Raw genomic sequence first — 24,119 nt, 5'->3', positions numbered from 1 at the left:
TCACTCTCAAAGGAACAGTGACCTCCACAGCCCCGCTGCCCACAGAGCCCTGCTGTCCCTGTGTCACCAGGGCCAGACCACTCACCCCATCTCCTCCCAGTCCATTTCTAGTCCCTCTCCCAGCTCCCTCTTGCCCAGAGCCCACACACAGCTCTGCAGTGGAGCAGCAGCCAGGACAGGAGAGAGGTGGCTGGGGCAGCTCCATCACAGGTGAGCAGCCCTTCAGAGGAACATGAAACCACAGCGCGTCAGACAGTCAGCTACACACGTAAGGAAGTTTACTTCTATGGAACCAGTAGTATACAGCATAAAAAAATAACAAAAATCAAGTACCTTTAAAAGAAAGCTCACAGCCATCTCTTAGCTATCCTTCATTTTCAATTTAAATTTTCATCATTCAATTTCAGCTATTTATCAATTATTGTCCAGCTTTGTGAATTATTTACATTGAAGTGCAGAATTAATGAAGTTAGTTAACTTATGTAATTTTGAATTTCTTGATTTTACATTTTTCCTTCCTTTTAATCTAACTGCAGTGCTTGGTAGATGGAGAGGTATAAAGTGTGTTACATATTAAGCCCAATTAAAACATGTATGGCATCCTTACTGATACAAAGTACACCGATGTCATTTCATAGTGTTATTATAGTTCCATCTTCTTCTAAGGACTTACGCCCTGGCTCTGGGGCCTCATACTCCATGCTAATGCTGCCTGTCGAGTGATTCAAGTTCATCTCACTGGAAGGAAGGAATCCATTTTGTGTGGACTCGTGGAGGAGTTCAATTTGTGATAAGGATTCTATGCTTTCGCTGGCGGGCGTAGCTTTTGGGATCTGCTGTGGCTCGCCACTGTCTTCAATAATAATGTCCTCCTCATCGCTCTCCTCTTCTCCTTGCAGCAGACTGCCCAGGATGTTTGGAGTGCTGCTGGGGAGGCTGGACTCGGTGGACTGGCCCGAGCTGCCCGAAGTCCGACTGTTCCTCACCACGTTGTTCCTCTGGTTGGCGGGTCTGACCGTGATGATCAGGTTGCGGCTGTTGGCAATCATCATGTCTGTAACTTGATCGAGGCTTTTTCCCGACACCTCTATGCCATTCACCTCCAGCACCTCGTCGTTGACAGCCAGCAGCCCCGTGCTCTGCGCCAGCCCCCCGGGCACCAGCCTGGATATGAAAATGCCGGGCACCTTCTCCAGCCCGTGCGGGGTGACCCTGACGCTGGAGCCGTCGCGGATGTAGAAGCCCAGCGGTTTGTCGGTGCCGTACTTGTAGAGCCGCACCCTGCGGTGGGTCTCGGGCAGGATATCCACGTCTATGATGGAGGACACGGGCCTGAAGTCCTGGGGCATGCTAATCACAATGTGGGGCTTCTTCTTGTGGTTGTCCGGACGTAGCACGTTGGATAAGACGTTCTTCTTCCTCGTCATGGTATCCGTCCCGAAGGCACTGTAATCGGCATCCTCTGTAAGACAGAGCACACGGGGATTAGAGACAGCCAGGTCACTCTGCTCCCATGTCAGCTCAGCACAGGCACACAGCTCATCCTCAAGGTGTCAGCCTTACTATTGTAGAAGAATTTCTCTCAGCTCAGGAAACAAAAGCTTTAATGTTATGAAACACAAAGTTTGGAATACTTTTGGTTTTCTACTACCGAAGGAAAGAGTGTGCGCAAAAGAAATTAAAACCAGTTAGCAGCAGCAGACACAAAGAACTACAGCTGCCTGAGAAAGGGTAGAATGGAAAGAGTGAGTACATTCCTAGAAACATTTTAATTTTATTCAGAGTAATTCCACTTGCTAGTTTTCTCTCCTCAGGTTTCAGATCATTGGAAAAGAAAGAATGAAAAAGGGAAAGCAGCCAGCGTGCCTATTATTGCCTAGTTACTGGGAGCCAGCCAAGTGACCTGGATTCAAACTCCAGAAAGCTTATTCCATTCTGCACTCTTCCCTGCCCCCACGCCATGTAGGTAAAATGGCTGTGGAGCAGAAACAAAGAGACCTCGCACACAAATACTTCAAGCAAAACTGTTCATGCAAGCAATGCTGTAACTGCCACAACTTGAGACAGGAATAGGCAAATGGCTTAGAGCTTAAAAAAATCCAAAAGAAAACATATTAGTCCCACAACTACTTGTAAAGGACAAGAAAACATGTTCTGCAGAAAAAAATATTGATTTCTGAAATGCTTATTTACCAAAGGTTCCACTTTTCATTTTAACATGCAATAACTCACCAAAAAGAATCAACCTAAGTACATTCAGATCTGAACTTCCTCTGATTTATGCTCGTAAATTGAGTGTAATCACTCAGACTACACACATCTTTGTTCTGCAGGGGAAAAGCCCCAATAATCATGCAGAACTGGACTGCACTAACCCCAGGACCCAGAGAAGTTGGGATTTCTTTGTACTATCCCATTCAGATGCCATTGGTACAGCCAAGAAAGTGGAAGAATGGTTATACATTCAGTCTGTGGACTGGCTGACTGTGGCAATGCTGCCCTGGTGGCATTTCAGGACAGCTGCCAGCTGCTGAGGAAATCAGTGAGTGCATTTGCTTCTGAGGCTGGGATATACAGACATGAACCAGCTCCATTTGGACTCCTCAGATGCTTCAAGCAAAATAGACCAGAGAAAGCATTCCTGGAGCAACAGGCTGACACTACTGCAGCATGTAACACCAACTCCTCCCTTCCCTTCCCAGCCTTTGGGGCTGCTGAAAACAAGAACGCTGCTTTGGCTGCTCTAGGAAGGCAGTCTTGGACCTGGTACTCTAAAAGATAAAGGACAAGAAGAAAAGAAACAAATTTAAATTAGCCCACAAAAAAAAACCTCAAAGGGATTTATTGTCAACTTCTGGCTTGTGTGTACACAATAGTTCATCAGCATGTTTTAGAAAAATGTGTCCCGATGATGGCCTCATTTACATTTCTTTTTTATTTCCTTTGTTTAAAAAAAATAATTACACCATAAGGAAGGCAAAGCTCTTGCTTAGCTGTTTGCTAAACACAGAGCATCTTTTGCACTGATGTTTATAGATAAAGTTGTTCAACAATTTAACTCACACAATTGGGAGTTATTCTGCAGATACCTAATTCACACAGCTCTACTATAGCCTGAAGGCACTTCTGTAGCAATCTCAGCTACTTTGTAATTCAAGGTTTAATTAATATAACATTAGATCTTAACATCAAGCACATAGGCTTTAGAAACAGCCTAAAATCTGATAGTCACATGTCTAAGGGTGTTAGGTCAGCTGTGGTGAAGAGCTGGTGCATTAAAAAACAATTCAATCTCTCCAGGCAAAGCATTTGAACAGGTGAGCAGTGTCTGCAGTGAAACACCTACAGAAATGCAAACTCAGCCTTTCCTCTGTAGAAGGCCCTTTGGAATGTCTGACTGAGTAAGATCAGCTGGTTACACCCTGCACTCCATCCACTGCGGACAGCACACTGACTTTTCAGACAACATGGAACAATTCTTTTCATGCTCGCTAAAAATTTATGATCAAAGGCTAAGTGAGAGAGGTTTTGCCCTTATCTCCCCTGACAACCCATCCAACCAGTTCCCAGTTAGGCATCTGGTGTTTCATTGAAAGGATTTTTGCAATTCAATGAGGCGCAATAACTTCTCTTTTTTTTATTTAGAACTACAATTGTTTACAAAACAAGCTGGAAAGGACAATTGTGAAATTCGATCCTAGACAGGTCTTACTTTAAACACCAGGTAGCACTTGCACTCACTGGTGCTGAGTGCAGGTTGCTGATGGCAGCTCCAGGACACAGGGCCCAGCAGACTGGGGCCCCTGAAGCACTCGGCTCCTGCTGCTTTGGAAAAAGGCACGAGAAAACAGGACAGCAAAGCTCTGTCAGGACTGATTCTGCCACGAGCGTCCTCCCATGTCACTGCAACATTTAAAGGTGTGCAATTGATGGGGTTTTCTCCTTCAATTCAAAGTGCACAAAGTCAGAGAATCAGACAGACTCTGGGGTATTTTACCTATTCTATCATATCAAATATGTAAAGCATTCAATGATCCCAGCTTGCCACAGTGGCTAGAAGGCTTCACCTTCATGGCAGGACACACACCCTGCAGGAAGTCTGGCATGAGCTAGATATACAAACAAATTTATTACATCCAAGTAGGTTTATCATGTCCTGTAAACGATCAAAGACAGCTTGTGCTCTTTACTCAAGTTGGATTTAGAACTGTCCCCAACTTCCTCCACAGAAACCACCTCCCAGCCTGCCTTCCACAACTATCAGCTGGTAACTTCTGTCCAAATCCAAATTTTCCAGTTAGCAGAGAAGCACAAAGATCAGCTGCAACAGGACTGGCTTTGAAAGAAATATTATGTAAATCTCTGTATGCAAATAACAGATTCCAAAGGACTTTTAAAACAAAAACTTAGAGTAGAAAAACATTTCTTAGAAAAGAAAGGAACTTTAAAAAGTCTCTTTCAGAAGACAAATCAGAAGTCTTAAATTGAGCTGGTAGTTTTGTTTTTAGTAACTTTCTTAAGTTACAGGACACATGGCTGAAGTAAAAGCATCCCAAAACTGCAAGCCAGATGTCAAAACATTTAAGAAACTCTGACAAACCAGAGGGAAAGTTTTTTTCATTATAACTGCTCTTAATAGTTAAATAATTCAGAACTAGCATGAATCTTAAGATAAACAGTTAAGGTTAGAGAATTTGTGAGGAAAACAATAGAGGAAGGTTGATAAATCCCCAAATGTGAGCAGAACAGCGCACTCTGGGTAACCTCTCTTCACTGCTAAACAAGTTTTCTAAAGCAATACTTTTAAGTACAAAGGCATCTTTGTTCTGGCACCTCACTAATCAGTTTAAAGCCCCAGCAAAAATATTTTGGCCTAAAGCCAAAGGACAAGGTGTTAACTACAGATAGTGTGAAGGAGAACGTCCACACGGGGCAGGAAGGATTTCTCCCCCCAGCAGTTTCAAGCTCAAGGTGGCACCAATCTGTACAGACTTATTACTTGAAATTGAAAACAAAAGCCCACAAATGCCAAATCTGGTTTCAATTTAATGTTATTGAAGACAGATTTTTGACATATTTTCCTGACCCATTTGCAAATCAATGCAGAGTTACCCGTTAAGAATTAAATTTTCAAAGCCCCCAAGTAGTTAGTGTATTTGAACAGAAATGCAATTTAGCATTCTTTAAATATGACCCAACAAATCTCCTCCTATTTAGTCACGAAATAGAACAAAATATGGTTTTAGGAAACCAAGCTGTGTTTTTAGGAAGAGGCCTCAGAATAGCTAGGCCAGTCCAGAAAGAGCTGTTTAAAAAGCCAACTGCTCTTACTTCTCAGCAAAGTAAAGCTTCTCAGTGACAAAGTGTCTCTCAAGAGGCACAAGTGGATTAACCAAAGAATCCACTTCTCTCTAAATACAGCCACATCCATGCAGAACTTGCAGGAGTTGGATATTGTAATTTAGAATCCTTCCAGGGACTGTTAAGGACATTATAATGAAATGTATCTCCTGTTATCTCTGCTGTTCTCCCATTTACAATGCAAAGCTCCCCACATCAAGCTGCCCTTCAGCCTATGCAGACTGCTCCCCTCCATTTTCTCTTCAGAAGGGTTTTTCTCACAGACAGAGTGACTCCCATACATCTGGATTTAATCACAATACATCAGTTTAACCTTTAAATACCAGATGTCAACAGTACCTGTTAATCTGTTAAACTGCAGAATGAAATTCCAGAGAGGAATGTTTTCTGCAAGCTGACAGCCAATCCTGACTTGTGCAACATCAAGCCCCAGTTTGGATTTTAGCACTGGAGCAGTTTATAAAGTATTTTAAAGGAATTTTGTGAAATACAATTAGAGGAACCTAAGAGGAATAGTTTGTGATTTCATTACAGGATCTCTAGGTTTTTTACCACATCAACCAAGCCACATAAATGTTCAGGACAAACAAAGCTTTCAGAAATGAGGAATCAAAATCAAACAGGAGAGAGAAGAGCCGCTACTCTGACATAACTCTTCCCAAATTCTGGAGTCCCATTATCACAACCATTGCTTCTTAGGAGAAGCAAAACCATCCTGCAGCTCCCATTTCAACCCCTCAAGGTGTTCCTGGGATGCAATATACTAAGGAGTTAATACTATTTACATTAGATTTCACTGCAGTCTGCTCATACCTCAAGTTGGCTTTGCACAAATTACTTGAAATTTCTAAATAGTTAAGACAGTGTGATAAAAATTTCTTAAATAGTTAAGATAGTATGATAAAAATACATTATTAAGAATCAAAACACTTTCTCTCTTTCCCCACAGTGGCTTTTTTTCAAAGATCTTAAATTCCCAACTACTGCTGCTGGAAATACAAAAGTCAAAGTTCCATTGCAAAACCCACAAAAACTTTTTGGCTGATTTAAGAGAATGCATGAAAGCCACAAGTAGCCTTGCAGGTGGAAAAGTAACTTGTGTCACTTATTATAGTTCCAAACCAGCCCGGATCAAAGCAGCCCCATCAATTGCAGGTATTTGCCAAGGCATTGCTTTTCCATTCCAGAGGCAGAGCCAGTAAGGCTGCTGCAATCTGTGAATTAAGGACACTTAAATCACACTGCACAAAATATGAACCATCCCTAACTCCACCAATCCAGCCTTGGTTACAGGCAAACCATCACAGATAAAATACAGAATAAAGTTGTTTCTGTATTTTCCATCAAACAAACATCTACCCTGTATGCAAAGATGTCAGTGAAGGCAAAGCCTCGATCTCATCAGCAGATGTGATCAGTGTGATCACAACTAACTCCCAGCACAGTGCAGGGGGGACTGGGGTGCCAGCCTGGGCTCATTCCCTGAAACTCCAGGGGCAGAAGGCTCTCGTGCCCCAGGGAAGGCAGTGACACCTGGTATTCCTACACAGCTTTTCCTACTCATCAGTTCTGGTTCTGATAAACTAAAATGGAATCATCATCTTCTACTTTTGTGCATTATATCAACTCCTGGCACCACAGCAGTACCAAATAATCCACCTGGATCAAATCAAGGTAAAGGACTGTAGGAAACTAAAGATTCATGATAAATGGAACACCAGGAACACGCAACAGTAGGAACAATCTAAAACCATATGGTGTTGAAATATAAACTCAATAATCCCAGTCTGACAAAGTGGCTTATCCCTTCCTGTCATATGGCTACTGTAGGGGATTAGATGGAGTCATAGGCCTTGTCTCCCTCCAGGTTCTGCCAGAGCAAATGCTTCATGCCTCTGGCACTTCAGCACTGAGCACACAGGCCTTACCAGTCTGTGCTCTCAGCACAAACAAAAACACTTTGCCAGCACTCAGCAGCTGCCAAGCAGCCACGCTGGTTATGAATATTGGGTTTGTGTCAGGCCCTTGAGGAGTTGTTCACTTTTTGGAGTGGGAGTGGATAGAAGGTTCTGATGCCCAAGCATTTTCTAAGGAAAAGATGCCTGTCTTCACAACAACCAGGAACAACACCACATGAACAAATACAAACTTCTGATTGGATTTTCTTCCCTTCATGAACAAAAGCAGACAGTAGGAACACACAACCAGAGCAGACACAGTACTTTTAAAGGCAAACCATCAAAGCAAGCAGCCCTCACTCCTGAGGTTTGCTAACTGATATAAACTTGTCAACTGAAAACTTCAAGATGTTTTATTGCATTTAATACTTCATGTAATAACATTTTTAATATTACTTTCCATCCTGTAATGGTCTCTCTTCTTGTCTGATCAAGATTGGAATTTTAAGTGAAAAGTATCCAACATACAGAGCAAAAAAGCTTAGAGGTTAAAAGTTTATTTTCATTTGCATACATAAAATCAGAAAGAAGCATTTGCTGGAGATTTAACTTGACTTTAACTTAACTAAATATAAGCAAAACATCACAAAGTATAAATAGGTTGCCTGAGGAAGCTCTTGCAAGAGAGACAAGTTGTGAATACCTTTCATGACTCATAATTATTACGGAATTTGACATGAAGAAATAGGACTGAAGGGTTTTTTCCTCCATACATCACACTGCAACTGGATGAACAGATGATTCACATTCTTCAAGTGCTCTTACCTTTTCTCTGAATGAAAATCCTGAGGAGAGGATTGGCTGTAGAAACTGCTTTGTGATAATTGTCATCGTTATTGATAGGCAGCAGGTCTCCGTGAATGTCCGTGTATCCCACCAGAACATCGACGTTTGGGATCTTGTGCACGTGCTGCAGTAACCCATAGAACTCCTCAAACTTGCCAGGTTTGGATCTCTCCAGAGAAAATCGTCGAAATTCTGCCCCAAACTACAACAAAATACACCTTACATCATTAATATGGAAGCAACAATTATTTTATGTTAAACCAGAAACATGATGGAATTAAAAGTGCACTAAAAACTACAACAAACAATTTTGACATGGTATAAAACAGTCAGTGAAAACAGCTGTTTTTCCCCAAAGTAATAACTAGTTTTGTACCAGGTGTACCTTTGAGCATGCCAAGGCTGTTTCATTGCTCCATTTAACGGGAGCACTCAGTGACAAACCGGGGCAGGGATGGCTGCAGGTTCTCACACACTCATGGAGCAACCACGCCGGGCAAGGGACAGAGCAGAGGCCCGGCACTCCACCAGGGCTGTGATTAACACCCTGAGGTATGTGCCTAGCTGGAATTCGGTTCTGAGAACCAGCAGTGCCCTTGAGAACAGCGTGCAGAGACTGTTACACAAGCGTGGGTCACCCACGCAAGGTGAGCAGCCCTCACACCCCGGCTGCTGGGGCAGGAGGTGAAAATGCCCCTTGGCTGTGCAGAGCACAGGGACTGCTGCTGCTTTTCAGGGCAGCCCGCCCCTGGGGAGTGATCTCAGCTCCACTCTGCTCCTAAAGAGAGAGAACAGGGGCAACAGCCACTGCCTTTAAGAGCATTCAGAAGATTTGTGTGTATGAGCAAGGCTCAAATCTTGATTGCAACAGTCTTTTAAATCAGGGTTCTATCCAGGATATAGAACCTGGTTTTTCCAAATCTGGTAAGGTTCAGAAAATATAGGAAAAAAAATTAATCACTGACACTACTTTAAGGGGTAGCATTTGCTTGTAGTCAACATAATCATTCAACAAAAAACCCACCTCACAAATCCACTCAAGCTCAGTCTCCTACATCATCTCTAAAGCAAACACTTATTAAAACACGTTGCTTATTAAGGCAATGATACAGTGGGGGCAGGCAGAGACTCAACTGGGTGCCAAGAAAAGGATGAGCATTTGATGTAGACTAGACAAATTGTGATTTTTACTACACATAGCTAGTAAAATGTTGGTGTTCTGCCTAATAAGGGCAGGATCCAACGCAAACAGAATATTGGATAAAAATTACTCTAAATCCTCCGTATCAGGCACAACATACCAGAGACGTCCAAAGGAATTCAGAGATAGCAGCAGCCAGGTTACAAAAACCAGAACAGCTTGTATACGAATTAAAAGGATAATAAGCTAATAATTTAAAAACTCAGTTGGCTGCTTTTTGTGTGTGAATTCTATCGCTGACCTACAGTGAAAATAAAGACTTTAGATAATTTCTTTAGCAAGTTGAGTTTTAAGTAGAGCAGAAGCACACAGGAACAAAATGCTCTGAGCGCACGTTTGAGCTTCAGTATCACATACTTTGGTGTATCTCACACACAGGAGATGTGGAGATGCACTTCACCTCACACCTGATTACAATCTTTGGAGAATAAAAGCCTTGGAGCTCTCACATACAAACAAAACACTGAAAACCAGGAGACAAGGACCTCGTTGTTAGCACGTTAACACCACGCTAACTCAAAACAAGCTACACCTTCAACACCCCACCTTCCTCCAAAAGCTTCAAATAAAGGAACTATCTGGGAACATTCCTGCTCTAAAAAACCTGCAATTACCCCGCCATTGACTAATGAGGCAGAAGGGATGACTGGAACCTGCTTACAAACAGCAGCCCAGCCCACAGGAGGAACTCCCAGCACGTCAGAGCAGCACAGCCCAGCCGTGACACGAGCGCAGGACTCGCTCCTGCCCCGGCTCCTGCCCCGGCTGCGAGGTGGGAGCCCCGCAGCCATCGGAACTGCTTGGCTTTCAAGGATTACACAGCTTAAACATCATTCACTAATGAAAGTTTGAAAAAGCCAACAACCTCACCCTCAGGTTGGAATAAATGTTGAATCTGACCACAGCAAGCAAAGGGCCAGATTTTCAAACGTGTGATTTTTATTTTTTGCATGTTATTTTATACATATTTGGTGCAAATACCAAAATACTCCTAAGCCACTCGTATGTCCTAACACAGCTTGCTCAATACCATTAGAAAGCAGGTAAAAGACAAGTCCAACTGCGCAATTCCATTATTTGAATGCCTGAAGTGTCTGCAGACATTTCTATCAGATGCTGCCCTCCATGCCGTGAAACAGGGCTGCACTGGATGTTCTAGAGGAGTAACCCAAGCACAGAAGGCTCCTTGCCACCTGAGCCCTTGACAAGCCCGTGCTGCTCGCGGTAACTCCCCCGGGAGAAGGCAGGGGAGCCATGGCAGCACACCAGGAAGGCTCCCGGGATGCTCACCCAACATTTATGGGTCACCTTTTTCAAGTCCTCTGAAACACAGCGCGGTGCTGCTCTGTGCAAGTCTCCATCACTGACACAACACGAGCTGCAGTGACCTCTGGCTTAGCAGTTATTAAGATTTTACTCAGAAATAAATGTTATTCCAAGTCATGAAAAGGGGGAAACCTGAATTTTAATATATAGAGAACTAGAAGCTTATTTTAGGGTTTCCATACCATCACTAGGAACTCTAGTCTGGGGAATAAAGTTTTATTTTCCATGACAAGAAAACGGGCTGACTGGAATTCAAGTACTATGGGGAATCGGCAGGGCGAGCTCAGAGCAGTTACCCAAACTGAATAAACTAAACTAACAAAAGGGTTGTGCTCATGTAACTGCAACCACAGTTGGGCTGTGCTGGCCCAGCCTTGTCAGCTGAGGCACAATTATTGATTTGGAATATCTAAATAAAGAGCTGTACATCATGGAGCAGCCTTCACAGCCCAGGCCACTCCGCAGGAATGGCTCCCTCCACCTCCCACACAGGCGTTTCTTCTTTCTCTCCAGAATTGCTCATTTTCATAGAAGGAAGATGACTCCTCTGCGATATTAAATTGAGGTGCTGTTAAATAATGCATTAGTAACAAGCAGTTCTAGGAATGCCTTGAATCCTGCTCCATAATATGCACTTGAGGGACAATCCCTATTCATTAGGGCTACATTTCTCTGCACAAACACCAGGAACACAGCACACGGCTGATTCCCTAGATAGATTTTAAATCAAGGAAAACACACAGCGGGGAAACAGTAGGGCTGAGAAAACAAGCGATTTGCGTTTGTAAGCACATCATACTGATCATTCTCAACATTGTAAGAGCATAAATAATAGACTTCACCATCACAGTACTAACTTAACTGGTATTTGAAATAACAGCTACCAGATACTCCTGTATCTTGCTTATTTAGGGCACATGGAAATTGAACACTTTAAAGAAATCATCCTCATTCAGGCTATAGAGACACTCATCACACTCTCCAGAAGTTCCAGCACTATGGTGCTTTATCCTTAATGTCCACACAGCTCGAGTCCTGACTGCTGCTCTAACACCTCACTAGCAGCAAAGGAGGGGACAGAACACAGGCTGCTCCCCACTTCAAAAACAACCCAAGGAAGCCATGTGGCCACCAATGGAAAACACATTCCCACGTGGATGCACTTACAATCCGCCTAGGAATGAAAAACGGACTTTAACTCAACACTTCTTTGACTAATAGAGACACTCCACCTCATACTGTACATCCAGCAGCTTTATAACTGGAAATTATTACAAACATAAAGCAGAACAAAAAAAAAAATCTAATTTCTCTCAGAATATCTAAATTTTATCAGAAAATCTTTGTCTAACCATCAAAAAAAATTTAAAACAGAAGAGAAGTGGATACATGCATGGGAGAATTGACAGAGCTGGGCAAAGCTGCGAGCACCTGACACGGGTGATCCCTGCGGGAACACACAGGTACACACTCCTGCAACACTGCCAGGGTAAAAGTCTCCCGGGGCCTCCACGAGAAGGCAAACTCCACTTTCGGATAAGCTAGCCACGGCTCACCTCTACCTCTACTGTGAGCCTACGCTGTACCGCACACAAAGCTACAGAAAGACATAATCATTGGGGAAAAAAGGTAACTACAGAAACAGTCACTAACAAACGCACTCACTGCAATTCGGACAAAGAGAGGGTCTTGAGGCTTGCGAATTATCACAGAACTTTTAGGGCTGGAAGGGACCTCTGGAGATCATGTAGTCCACTCCCCAAGCATGTCTATAAACACCTCCTTGGCCCAGTGATCCCACAATTTTCCCACAGCACAAATTTGTCGGTAGGTCTTTTAGTCCCTCCAGAAACTCAGGGGCCAACTCCACTTACCTGTTTTCTTTTAAACCACATAAAAACCATTTATATTTTTTCCCCGCAGAGAGCGCACCCAGCAAGCGACCCCACCACCTCCGGCGGCCGCGGGGACAGGTGGGGAGGGAGCGCCGGGCCCGCCCGCCCGAGCCCGGGAGCCTGCGGAGCGCTCAGGCCCCGCGGGCCGTGCCCCGGCGGCCCCTGGGCAGGTGAGTCAGCAGCTGACGCCGTCCCTGGCCCCGTCCTGTCCCCGCAGCGGCACCGCGGCCCGACGGCCCCGCAGGGCCGGCCCGCTCCTTCCCCCGCGCCCGCGGCCCTCAGGCGGCGGCGGCGGCTCCCACCTTGCTCTTCACCTCCATGGTGCCCAGGCCGCGGCTGCCCGCGGCCCCGCGCTGAGCCCGGTTCATGCCTCGCGCGGTCGCTGCGTCCGCCGCTCTGGCTCCTGTGTCCGCCGGAGCGCGGCGGGACGGGCAGCGGCGCGGCCCAGCCAAGAGCCCCGGCACCCGCGGCCGCTCCGCCGCCTCCGCCCTCAGCGCGCCCGGGCCGGGGCGGGGCCGCGCGGCTCCGGCACCTGCCGGGACCGGGGCGGGGCCCTCGCGCGCCTGCGCCGCCTTCGCGGGGCCGCGCACGGGCGGGGCCGCGCACCTGCGGCCGCAGCGCAAGATGGAGGCGGCGGGGCGGGAGCCGTGCGGGGTGGTTGCGGGCTTTCTGCTCCCGTCCTGCAGCCGGTGCGGGCCCTGCCTCCGCGGCCGGTGTGCCGCACGGGGCTGGAGCGAGGATCGGCTCCCGCTGCCTCCTCAGGCACCTCCCGCCCCGGGGAGCCGCCATCCCGCGGCTCCGCATCCTCCCGCGGCCCTCAGGAGCCTCCATGCCGAGCTCCGGGTCCTCCACAGCCCAGAACCCTATCCTTCCCACAGCCCCGGGGAGCCAGCTCTAACCCTAACCCCACAGCCCCGAGCAGCCTCCATCCCCCGGCCCTCCGCCCCTCACAGCCCCGCAGCCCCCGGTCAGGCTGCCCCCAAGGCTCCGACCCCTCAGACACCGAGCCTGGGGCTGGGCTGAGCCATCTCCGGACAAAGATCCCTTCCAGCCCAAGTTGTGTGATTCAGGGATCTCGGGGTCCCACGCATGTAACACACAGAGCACACCAGTGTTAGTTGATGTTTGCACATTACATAAATAAACCTCGGTCAGGCCAAAAGTGGAAGTCTGCCTCTCAGGATGTGGCTCTGTGTACACCTGTAAAGGTGTTCATGGAGCTTGTTTTCATTGTAGTCACAAATAAAATTGTGGAATCTGGTAACGTCAGAGCTAACCTTCCTTATTGCATTAATTCTGAGACAAATCAATTTCATTTAAAGGCCAGTTAAGCTACCCTGACAAAGGTACAAGCCCCAGAGATTGTAAACTGTCTGAAAGAAAAAGACTTGTCACGTGTACGGACAAGAAGAAAGCATGTACATTAATCTCATTATGTCAACAGACCTTTGAATTACAGGTCTCTCCATTATCCATAAATCTGGTGGAGGAGAATGCAGTGTGAGGTTTCATCATGTAGATCTGTGCGGATGGCGGTGATGGGAGCTCAAACAATGCCTTGCACCTGAGGCACGCCGCGGGTGTCTAGTCACTTCTCGAGTCTCACTTGGTAATCAGTAATTAAATAAAAAGCATCCAGTGCTGAATCACTCCTAAGTCGGTGCTGATTTTTGTACAGTTGATCTTCCTCCCATCACGCCAAAGGCAAAGGAATTGCAGCTCTCACTCGAGCCAAGACAAGCTGTAATTAGCACAGAGGATATTGTTAATAGTTAAGTATAGTTTGCTGCCAGACGGTGTCTAGGCTGATTCAAGTCTTCTCATCCTTCATCCAGCATGTTTTGGTTTTATACACTGCAGAAGGATGCATGGAGAATTCAGCCTGTAAATTCAGATAGAATCTGTGATCCTGGTGCAGTAGAAGGCAGATTACAGCTATGAGAGCAAGACCAGGATAAAACCTCTTATTCTGTCACTTTGTAATTATAACATTGAAAAGAGTTTGGGCTGCTTTCCATATCTGTCTTCTACAGCTCTGTTTAATGAGCTGAGCACGGAGAAGAGTGCAAGAGACAAGGGAACAGTGATTTCTCTGGGGCTTTAAAGCTGTTGGGTTGGCTCTTTTCTCCTGGAGAAAGGGAGGAAGAACATCCTGAAGCTGATTTCTGCTTGGAGCCGCTGTGCAGTTAATTTTACTGCTATAGATTTATGAGGTATCGCCTAAGATAATTTGTTTTCTATTGTGCATTCCTAGCGTGGCTGGAGTGCCAGGCAGTGGGTGTGGGAGCAAGCCTGAGGAGTCAGGGCAAATTCATTTCAAGTCACTGGAACCAACCTCATAAAATGTATTAATCACTGGCTGGCTTTCATCACAAGGAGCTGACGTATGAGGAAGGAATGTGATAAACAATTTGATCTCAGATAAAGGTGGGGAGGGAGGGAGGCAGCTCTCTGTGCCTGCTGCAAGGTAAGCTTATAGAGCTATTTTAGTCACAAGTTCTGTACAACCTGTGATTCAGACCTGATCAAGCTATTCATGGCACGTTCAGTTTCTGTGAAGTTGAAAGACAGGTTGGGTTTCCTGATCTCTGAGCAGCTGGGGGAACTTTTTTGGGAGGGCTTTTTTTTTTCTTTGTTTGTTTTGGTGTAGAAATTCCATCACTTATGTCCACCGTGCAGTATAGTGAGACTGTGCCGTGATGCTGCTTTCCTGTCCCAGATTTCCCACATTTTAATCGTTGTATTCCATACAGCCCTGCTGGGAGTTCACAGGGTACTTCCAAGAATAAAGCACAGAAATTTTCTGTCAGCATAGGTTGACTGTTATTGATGATCCACCTAACCTTTTATTGCATAGTTTGGGGCTTATGCTGGCTTCATATTTAACATAAAGTAGTCTTTATTTACACTGTCAGTGCCAGCTCAGAGGAGTGATTGTTAGATGTACGAGATTGTAATCTGATCTTGTCTTGGAGTTGATGAGAGACTGGAGAGGTTTTTTGATGGGGAGAGAAAACTAAAAGGGAAAAAGAGAAGCTTTATTTTTAAAATGATAATAAGGTCCTGCTTTCTTTAAAAAATAAATTCTGTACTTACAGGCTTTGATACCTTCTGCAATTTTGATACTTTAATCTTGTGTCCCAGTTACATTTCCCTACAAAGAAGCATTTTCAACAGCAGTGTATACACTTGGATACTTCATTTTCAGAACATTAGGGACCAGCGTGACCTCAAATTGCTTTTGCCCTCTCCTTGGTAAGTGAAGGATGCAGATAAACCAGTGCTGCCATGAAGGCATCTGATGTTCACAAATGCAGAAATATTGTAGAGGTGCCCATGAATCCAGGGAAATACACTGAATACTGATGGCGCTGATCCTGAGGCAGGTGTGGGTTCACAGATGCTGCCTCAGAGAAGGAGAATCTGAGCAGGGGAGCTCGGTACAACTGATCTCCATGGAGCAGCCTCCACACCAACAGCTCCACACAAACACAGGAGCAAGGCTCAGGGCATGGCAACGCAGCTCATTTATAATAACAGGAGTATTTAAATAGCACTCGTGTAATAAAAAATTTATTGCTTACCCTGAAATTGTGACAGCTATAGGATTTTATTTTGGGGTGGGTTTTTTGTTTATTTGTTTGAGTTTTTAAAATGTTATTTTATTGAGGGGGGGAACAATAGTTGGGTTAGTAACGAGTTTTTGTGTTCTGTTTCTGCCTTTGCTTTCTTCTTTCCTGTCAGGAAAACTAGCAGCAGTTTTTACTTCCCCATTCCTCTTCCAGGAAGCTTTAGTTGTTACTTTGATGCAATATTTACTTACCTGTCTGTGACAAAATGAATTGATTGTTTTTAAAGCTCATATATGAGATCTTTTCCAATAAAATATTTATAGTTTCCTGGGGTTGGGGAGTTTTCTTTAGTTTTGTACTTTTGTTTTGTCTGCCTTTATGGGAAAGGTTGTTTTCATGCCATGCTGCCTGTGAAAGAAACATTTGTTTCAGGTGTGTTATAAATCCAGTTACAAACTAGGTCCAGCAATAAACTCATGAGGTTTTCTGAAAATACTTTCCTAGCAAGTCAAAAGCCGATACTGATACATTAATTTAAATTCTCTGAAGTTTCTAACTAAAATAATGAAAAACTTTTAAAGCTTTTTCTTCCCCTCCATTTAGTAATCCATTCGTGTCCAATGACTCTGAATTCCTCTGGAATTCCCCCTTATTTAAACAGGGCAGTTTGAGCCCAGCTGACACCTCACACTTGCACTCGTGTGGGGTTTAATGATTTAATTCTTGTGTGGGGTTTAATGATTTAACTCCCTGCCCGGAGAGCTCAGAGGAGCCACGCTGGTGCTGAGCTGTCCAGCTCAATGGGTGACACTTCAGGGGTTCTTTACACAGAAGAATTCGTGAACATTTCCTGCTTGGTTTTCCACTATTCACTGGGTATTCCTGGTCAAGAATTTTGGGGGGAGGAAAAAAGGGCAAATCAAAGGAATAATTGTTGCAAAATTTACTTTAAACTTCGTTTGGGAAGTTTGGGATTGGGATTTAAATTTTGTCATATTCTTAGATAAAAAGCTCTGATTAAAAAGCCTTTTGTAATAAAGCCTTTGCTGTTATGCTTATCTGGAAAACATATTATGGCTACTTGTGAAGAGAGCTCTGCCCTCTGCTAGTGACTGTCACCCAGTAAATGTGACATAAGTGACACTCCAGTGCCAGCGCTGAATAAGGAACACTTGTACCTTTTGCTACAAGGGAACATTTTTACATGAACGGTGGTTGATAGACCTCGGAATTCAAGTGAAGCAGCCTCTGTGGACTCCCCAGTTTTATGAGCACCAGCTCCTGTTGCACAGTGCCTGGTGTCCCAGCTGGAGTGGCCCGTGCTGCGAGGTGTCCCTGTCCCCCAGGTGTGCCGGCTGAGCACGGGGTGGTATTTTGGCCTCCCTTTGTGAGTTTGGACGGCTCCCGTGCTTCACTGACACAGTGAATGCATTTTGCCAATGATTTCTGCATATATAATGATAGCAAAAACAATGATAGCTTTGATGAAGTAATGAGGCATTGTTTTGTTGAGGTTGAATTGTTATCGGATGGCACAGGAGTCAGGCAGGAGCGCTCCCAGAGCAGGAGCTGGCAGCGCCGCAGTGCTTGGGAAGGGATCGGACACTTGGGAAGGGAATCGCTGCGGCCTGGCCGTGTCCTTGGCGCGGGGTCGCCGCTGTCGCGACTGTCGCCACCGTGCGCCCCGCGGTGCAGCGGGAGCCGCCGCCGCCAGAGGGCGCCGTGCCCGCGCTGTGCCGGTCACCGGGGCTGCTGCCGCCGGAGCGGCGTCCGTTAATTACACCATTAATTACACCATTCATTACACCGTTAATTAATTACACCGTTAATTAATTACAGCAGCGGCCCTGGTGCACCAGACTGCCCAGGACATTAACCGCTCCCACAGCCTTACCTGTGTTTGTAATGGCTGTGTCACATTACTGTCACCGTGCTTTAAAATGTCACTCAAAATCACAGAATGCTCGGGCTGGAAGGGACCTTAAAGCTCATCCCATTCCACCCCTGCCACGGACAAGTTCCACTGTCCCAGGCTGCTCCAAGCCCCATCCCAGCTGGCCTGAGACACTTCCAGGGATGGGACGCTTCCAGGGACGGGACAGCGTTCCCAGGGATGGTGCACAGCCGTTTGATTTCTTTGATTTGTCAGAGACTTCTTGTTGTAATCATAAAATGAAGTTATCAACACTTTGGAAAAATGTAAAACAATTATAAGGAACAAATTTTTTTTAGGGAAATATGGAACTTTTACTGTAATTAGATGATCAGATTAATTTAGGCTTTTTTGTCTCTGTGTTTCATGTGTCCATACACAAACAAGCCAACATCCCTGTGAGACCCCAGAGAGAAAACAGTCAGGTGTGTACACATTAATGCAACAGAACTGCCCTGTTTATTAACCAGATAGTGCTGGGGCAGTGGTCGTAAGTAAAACTACAAAAGTACAAGCCAAGGAGACTTGAAAAGTAATTCCAATTTTCCATGCATGTCACATTTGGAAATACTGAATCCTGTGAGTTCAGCCACTGTCCCAGTTGTGTTGAGGTTTTAGAAGATACTCTTTGCTTCTGTTGGCAGGTCTGTTAGCATCCCTCCTGAGCTATAATACCAGGAACTAAAACTCCAGCACTGATAGATGCACAAAGAGGGAAAAATAATCATGTGCTTGGAGCTGGGATGTGTATTTACAGTTCCACCTCCCAATAACCCCCCCTCGGAGGCTCGGAGCAATGCTCTGTGCAGGGATGGTTTGCTGGAACATGCTCTGCAGTTTGTTGTGCTGCAGCAATGAAAGCGCCTGGTCAATGTATCAGCGGGCTGAGAGAGAATCCGCTTCTGTGCAGAGCACTCCCCATTATGAAGATGTAAGTAACATTCTAAAATTAAAAAAATACAAGCTACAAAGGGGTGGGGTGGAGCCACAGGCAAATGTTGGCGTACATATTGCTTGCATTAGGAGCAGCAAGAATTATTGTCCCTGCAAGTCAGCCTGGTGCAAAGGATCACAGCAACGGGCCCAGCTACTGAGTTTTAGCTCTTGCTTTTATAAACAGAGCTCTGGTTTACAGCAGCCTTTCTAAAAGTCAGTTTAGTCTGGATCTTCTTGAGGAGGCTGGGCTGGTCTGCTGGTTGGCTGCCTGTAATCTGTCCATTTAGAAAACAAACAAAACTAACTTTATTCAGGATTTAAACAATACAGTTATGATTAATCTGGTTATGCCAGAACACTGGTGATGCTGAAGCACTGAATGTTTAATGTTGTTGAATGCTTTGTTGTGAAATTATCTTTGTGTATTGTTGGCTTACAGTGATGGATGTTGAGTGGCTGAATTTGGGAAGGGTTTTTGTGAAGCACGCTGAGATCTTTGAGGAAACATACTGGCATTTTTAATGTCCCTTTAGGTCTGAGACACATCAGAGTGTGTTTTATTTTCTCACTGTAAATATTATAATGGTGCCAGCAATGCAGTATTTACTGCTTTTCATATGCATGAGAATACTAAACATATGTATTTCTAAAGGAAATTCCAGAAGAATGTGAAACTAGCTTGTAGCAATAATTTGTAGGTTTGTGTCCATTGTTTTCAGGAATATGTAAATTGTTACAATATAGAACTCACTTTGAACCCTGCTGCATAATTAGCTGCGCTAAACATCAGTATTCAATTTGGGAAATCTGTAGCCAAGTGTTTTATTAGAGTTTCGTGGAAAAGGAGAATGTGAACAAAACCATAGAGCAAATGATCTGAAATGCAGTTAAAAATAATGAAAACCAAGCACCAGCCACATAAACACACCAGATGAAGACACAGCAAATGAAGATCATAAAAAGTAAACTGGAATAAAAACACATAAAGCCATTCCTCAGCTGAAGTAAACGGGGACATCTGCAGCAGGAGTGAGGGAACCGTGGTCATTGGTGTTTGCTGAGGGGCTGCTCTGTGGATTTTGTTCAGAGGCTCATGGTTAGGAGGAAATGACATTAACAGCAATGGCTTTTGGGCAACTGGTTGCACAGTGCTCCTGCAGAGATTTGGTGTTGTGACAAATGTCCTCCCACAAATCCAGCTGATTTCAGCTTGTCCCAGCGTGCTGCGCCCTGCAGTGGGGCCAGCACTGGGGACAGGGCCCTGCTGCAGTGCCAGCAGCGTCCCAGCACTGTCCTGAGCTGCAGGACAGCCCCAGCAGTGCCTGTGTGCCTCGGCAGCCTGGAGCGCCCCACGGGCACCAGGACAGCTGCAGTGGCATTTGCTGGGCAGGGTTCTCCAGGACAGCTGCAGTGGCATTTGCTGGGCAGGGTTCTTCAGGCACTCAGTGAGTGTGACCATAACCCCCCAAATGCCAGGAAAATCAAGCCAAGAGTTCATAGAGTTACAATGACTGTACTGTCAGGTACTCCCCTGCACAGAGCCATGGATTGCATCTCCTTGCTTTGCCCCAGCTGTGACACCCATGGTGTTCCATCACTGCCCTTTGCAGGGCTCCAAGCCCCAAGCATTTTGAAGACCTGGTGTGAAACCCACTTTTGCTTGCATCTCAGCACAGTTCTTTCTGACACAAATAAAACCCAGGGTGCTCGAATCGTTGGCTCAGGCAATTCCATCTGGTTTTGCTCTCACTTTCATGTGTGCCAGTTCCCTCATGCCTCTCCTCACAAGCATGTTCAGCTGTGCAAGAGATCTTCCTCTGCCCCCTTCCAGACTTTCCTTTAAACATGTGCACAGGAAAATACAAATCCTGCCCAACTGTATAAAGAACTGGGAAGGGAAGCAGTAACCCTGCCCTGAGTGGCTCTGCTATGGGATCTCTGGTCAGCTGGAGCTTTGGGAGCTTCACTTTGTGTTTCAGCCTCCTGCAGTGGGGTGAGTTTCAGGATGTGTGTTCTGGATGGTGCAAAGGGAAGAAAACACCATTACTAATGAAGTTATGGTAAGGGCATGGCCAAATTCCGTGCACTCGGCTCATTTTGCCCATGGGGAGTGTCTGGCTGCTGTGTTGTCAGTCAGTCAGCACGGGGAAGTGCTGCTGGGAACCAGGGGAAAATGGAAAATGGATGAGGCACAGAGGCAGGCAAGGAGCTGTGCCCAGGCAGGGACAGGTTTGTGTGGGGTGTTTGCTAAAGGCCCGGCCAGGCATTGTTCAGGAGAGAGGTGTGAGTCTCATGGGGTGAGACGAGGAGCAGGGAGAGCCCAGGCTGCTTCCACATGGCAGCTTCACCTCCGTCTGCCAGGGCTGCCTGGAAGGGGTCTGGAGGGCCGGCAGAGGGGAGATCGTGCCCGAGGAGCAGCACATGAGCAGGACGAGGTCAGCAGTGGGTGCAGCAGGAAGGACTCGAGCAGGATTGCTCAGCAGAGAATCAAAGGGAGCAAATGACATCTCCCAGTACAGCAAAGCTGTGGAAGGGCGGGATGGGGAAGGCAATGAGAGAAAGATTAAGATGATGATGATGGTGATGATAATTAGCGTTGTATGACCGAGGGCTGGAAGAGGAGGGAACCTTTACAGAGACGGTGAGGAGGCAGTGTGGGGTGAGGCAGAGGAGGAGGGAGCAATGGCTGAGGAAGGTGGGACAGGCGGGATCCGGGCACTGCAGAAGCGGCCCGAGCAGAGGGGGTGAGAGCTGGGGCAGGGGAGCGGGGGCGTCACCGGGCTGGGGCAGGGGAGCGGGGGTGTCACCGGGCCGCAGGGAGGGTGTCCGGCCGGGCTGCCCTGCGGCAGCCGCAGCTCCATGAGCGAGAGGGCGCCCGGGATGCTCGAGATGAGCAGCAGAGGGTCCGGGCCGTGACCGCCGGCTCGGCATGAGCCGGAGCCGCGGGCGCGTTCCCAGCCCCCCTGCCAGCGCCAGGGGGGTCGGAGGGGGAGCGAGGGAGGGAGAGAGGGAGGGAGGCAGGGACGGAGGGAGGGGAGCGAAGGGGAGCAGCGAGCGGCGCGGAGCGCTCGGCATCCAGCGGCCAGCGAGCGCTCCGGAGCCGCGGCTTCCTGGAAGCGCAGCCCGGCTGGGCGGCGATAAGCGGCGATAAGCGGCGATAAGGGCGGCTGTCCGGGCCCTCCGCACCGCCTGCGACAGCCGCGACAGCCGCGACAGCCGCCACGGCAGCGGAGCCGAGCCGCGCTGCGCGCCCGCCGCCCCAGCGCAGGTGGGACACAGGTAGGGCACCGCTGGGCACAGCTGGGCACAGCTGGGCACGGAGCGGGCGCGGGGGGCGCGGGGCACACGCACTGCCCGCGGGGGAGAGTGCGGTGCGGGCAGGGGACACCGGCTGCGGGGACACGGACACCGGAGCCGGGGTGGGTCACCTGGCCGGGATGGGTCACCTGCGGGGGATGCGGTCGCTTCTGGGGGGATGCGGTCACTGGGCTGTCAGTGGGCGAGCCTCAGAGGATGCCCGGGCTCCTGCAGAGCTGCCGCCGCCAGAGAGGCTCGGTAGTTTTTCATCCGGGTGAAGGAACTCCCGGCAGGACAGCACCTGGCTGGGGCAGGTGGGACATTGAGAGGAGCAGGATGAGGTTTATGCCATGCCGTGGAGTTTGCCTTTTGGAGGTGTTGTTGCATGAGCTGGGTGTATTTTAGTTAGCTTTCCTTCTCTGTGCAAAGACTACTTTTTATTTGCCTTCTTCTTTTTTTTTTTTTTTTTTATTGCTTATTCGTGTAAATACAAGTTGAGGTTTTGGGTCACAGCCCAGTTGCATTTTGATTCAGACAGAGTTTAATTTCCCCTGTTAAAAAGTGTTTTAAATAAGTTGGGCCATATGGAGTAGAGTTGTTAATCAACCAAAGAAACTTGAAGGAGTTTGAAAAATAAGGTTGTATGTTTCTGGAGCCATTTCTTGAGTATTGAACCAGCACCAGTACTCAAACTCCTGATTCAGTCATTTCCTTTGCTGGGATCAAGAGTTAATCTGTCCATACCTGTGTTTTCACAGCTGCAAAATGGGAGCTACACCTATTGATGAGGTGCTTTACTTTTTTTTTTTTTTTTTTTTTGGAAGCCTTTAATTAAAACCAATAAAAGCAGAGGAAGATCATTTGTAAGAGAAGTAAACAGTGCAATATATGTCTGAGGGAATGTTGCATGTTGGATGGAGAGGCTCAGCAAAGATGCTGTGGCTGAAGGAGTGTGCAGTGAGGAGCTCCTCCCTGTTGATTCCTGTGTCACACAGTTCATCCCTTCCCTGCTGCTGCTCTGGCTCCTGCACAGTGACTGACACAAGCACCACGTGTAGCACACAGGAAAAGCTGCACAAACCCTGCCAGAATGGGCTGGAGCTGTCGTGGAGGGGCAGCCCAGCCTCTTTGTGCCCCAGGTCTGGAGAGGAACGTGTGGGATGCAGCACGTGTGAGTGGTGTGCACGTTAACCTGGCAGCGTTCCCCTTCAGTCAGAGCCTGGATCCCTCTGGGGCAGTGCAAGGGCTCCCCTGAGCTGGCAGGGCTCGTCCTGGGCCAGGGCTCCGTGCTGGAGGAGCTGCAGGCTGCTCTGGCTGCGCGGAGGGAGCCCAGGAGGGAGTTGTGTAATGGGTTCCCCAAGGGACACAGGAAGATGGGATGGTTTCCTTCTGCCAGGACAAGGAGCAGCTGCACAGCTGCTCCACAGTGTTCTCCCCAGCCCGGGGTTCCTGTGGAGCAATCCAGGCAGGGAGCTGGGATCCTGTAACACACATCCACCAGTGCCACTTTACTGCCTTCCAAGCTAATTGATTCCTGCACAAATGCTCCTTTGCAATGTCTCATAAAGAGTCTGAGAGATGGACCAGAGCCACTCTAGAGAGGGAAACCAGGCTCAGTCTGAGGGGAGGGGAAAGTTGTGATCCTCATGTGTCCCTCAGGGGTCTGAGGAGTGACACTGTGGGGTCACAGAGCACCAGGACAAGGCAGAGGTTTGGGTACAGAAAGTTATCCAAGATAAGGGAAGGGAGGGGGAACTGTCTCTGAAGGGTTATTAATCTGTTCCATTTGGATGAAATAAATAGAAAGACTGGAATCGAAGGAGATCATTTGTGTAAAATAGTAGGTTTAATATT

At 47.0% G+C, this 24,119-nt stretch overlaps 2 protein-coding genes across 2 annotated transcripts in view; one reads left to right on the top strand and one right to left on the bottom strand.

The window, feature by feature from the left end:
• Positions 1-251: 251 nt before the first annotated feature.
• On the bottom strand, positions 252-13,050 carry PARD6B (par-6 family cell polarity regulator beta). The gene is made up of 3 exons (XM_064730095.1): positions 12,830-13,050; positions 8,085-8,307; positions 252-1,462 (listed from the first exon to the last, which is right to left on the bottom strand). Exons 1-3 carry the CDS (start codon positions 12,893-12,895, stop codon positions 633-635), a joined length of 1,119 nt encoding a protein of 372 aa, XP_064586165.1. The 5' UTR covers positions 12,896-13,050; the 3' UTR covers positions 252-632.
• A 9,120-nt stretch (positions 13,051-22,170) lies between these two features.
• Positions 22,171-24,119, top strand: part of RIPOR3 (RIPOR family member 3) — a 39,704-nt gene continuing 37,755 nt past the window's right edge. Inside the window, exon 1 of the mRNA XM_064730096.1 lies at positions 22,171-22,247. The gene's annotated coding sequence lies outside the window, so the exon portion shown is untranslated. The remainder of the gene's footprint in view (positions 22,248-24,119) is intronic.

The sequence above is a fragment of the Zonotrichia leucophrys genome, chromosome 20 (genome assembly GCF_028769735.1).
Source record: "Zonotrichia leucophrys gambelii isolate GWCS_2022_RI chromosome 20, RI_Zleu_2.0, whole genome shotgun sequence".
Lineage (NCBI taxonomy): Eukaryota > Metazoa > Chordata > Aves > Passeriformes > Passerellidae > Zonotrichia > Zonotrichia leucophrys.
This window is presented reverse-complemented; position numbering and strand designations above follow the sequence as displayed.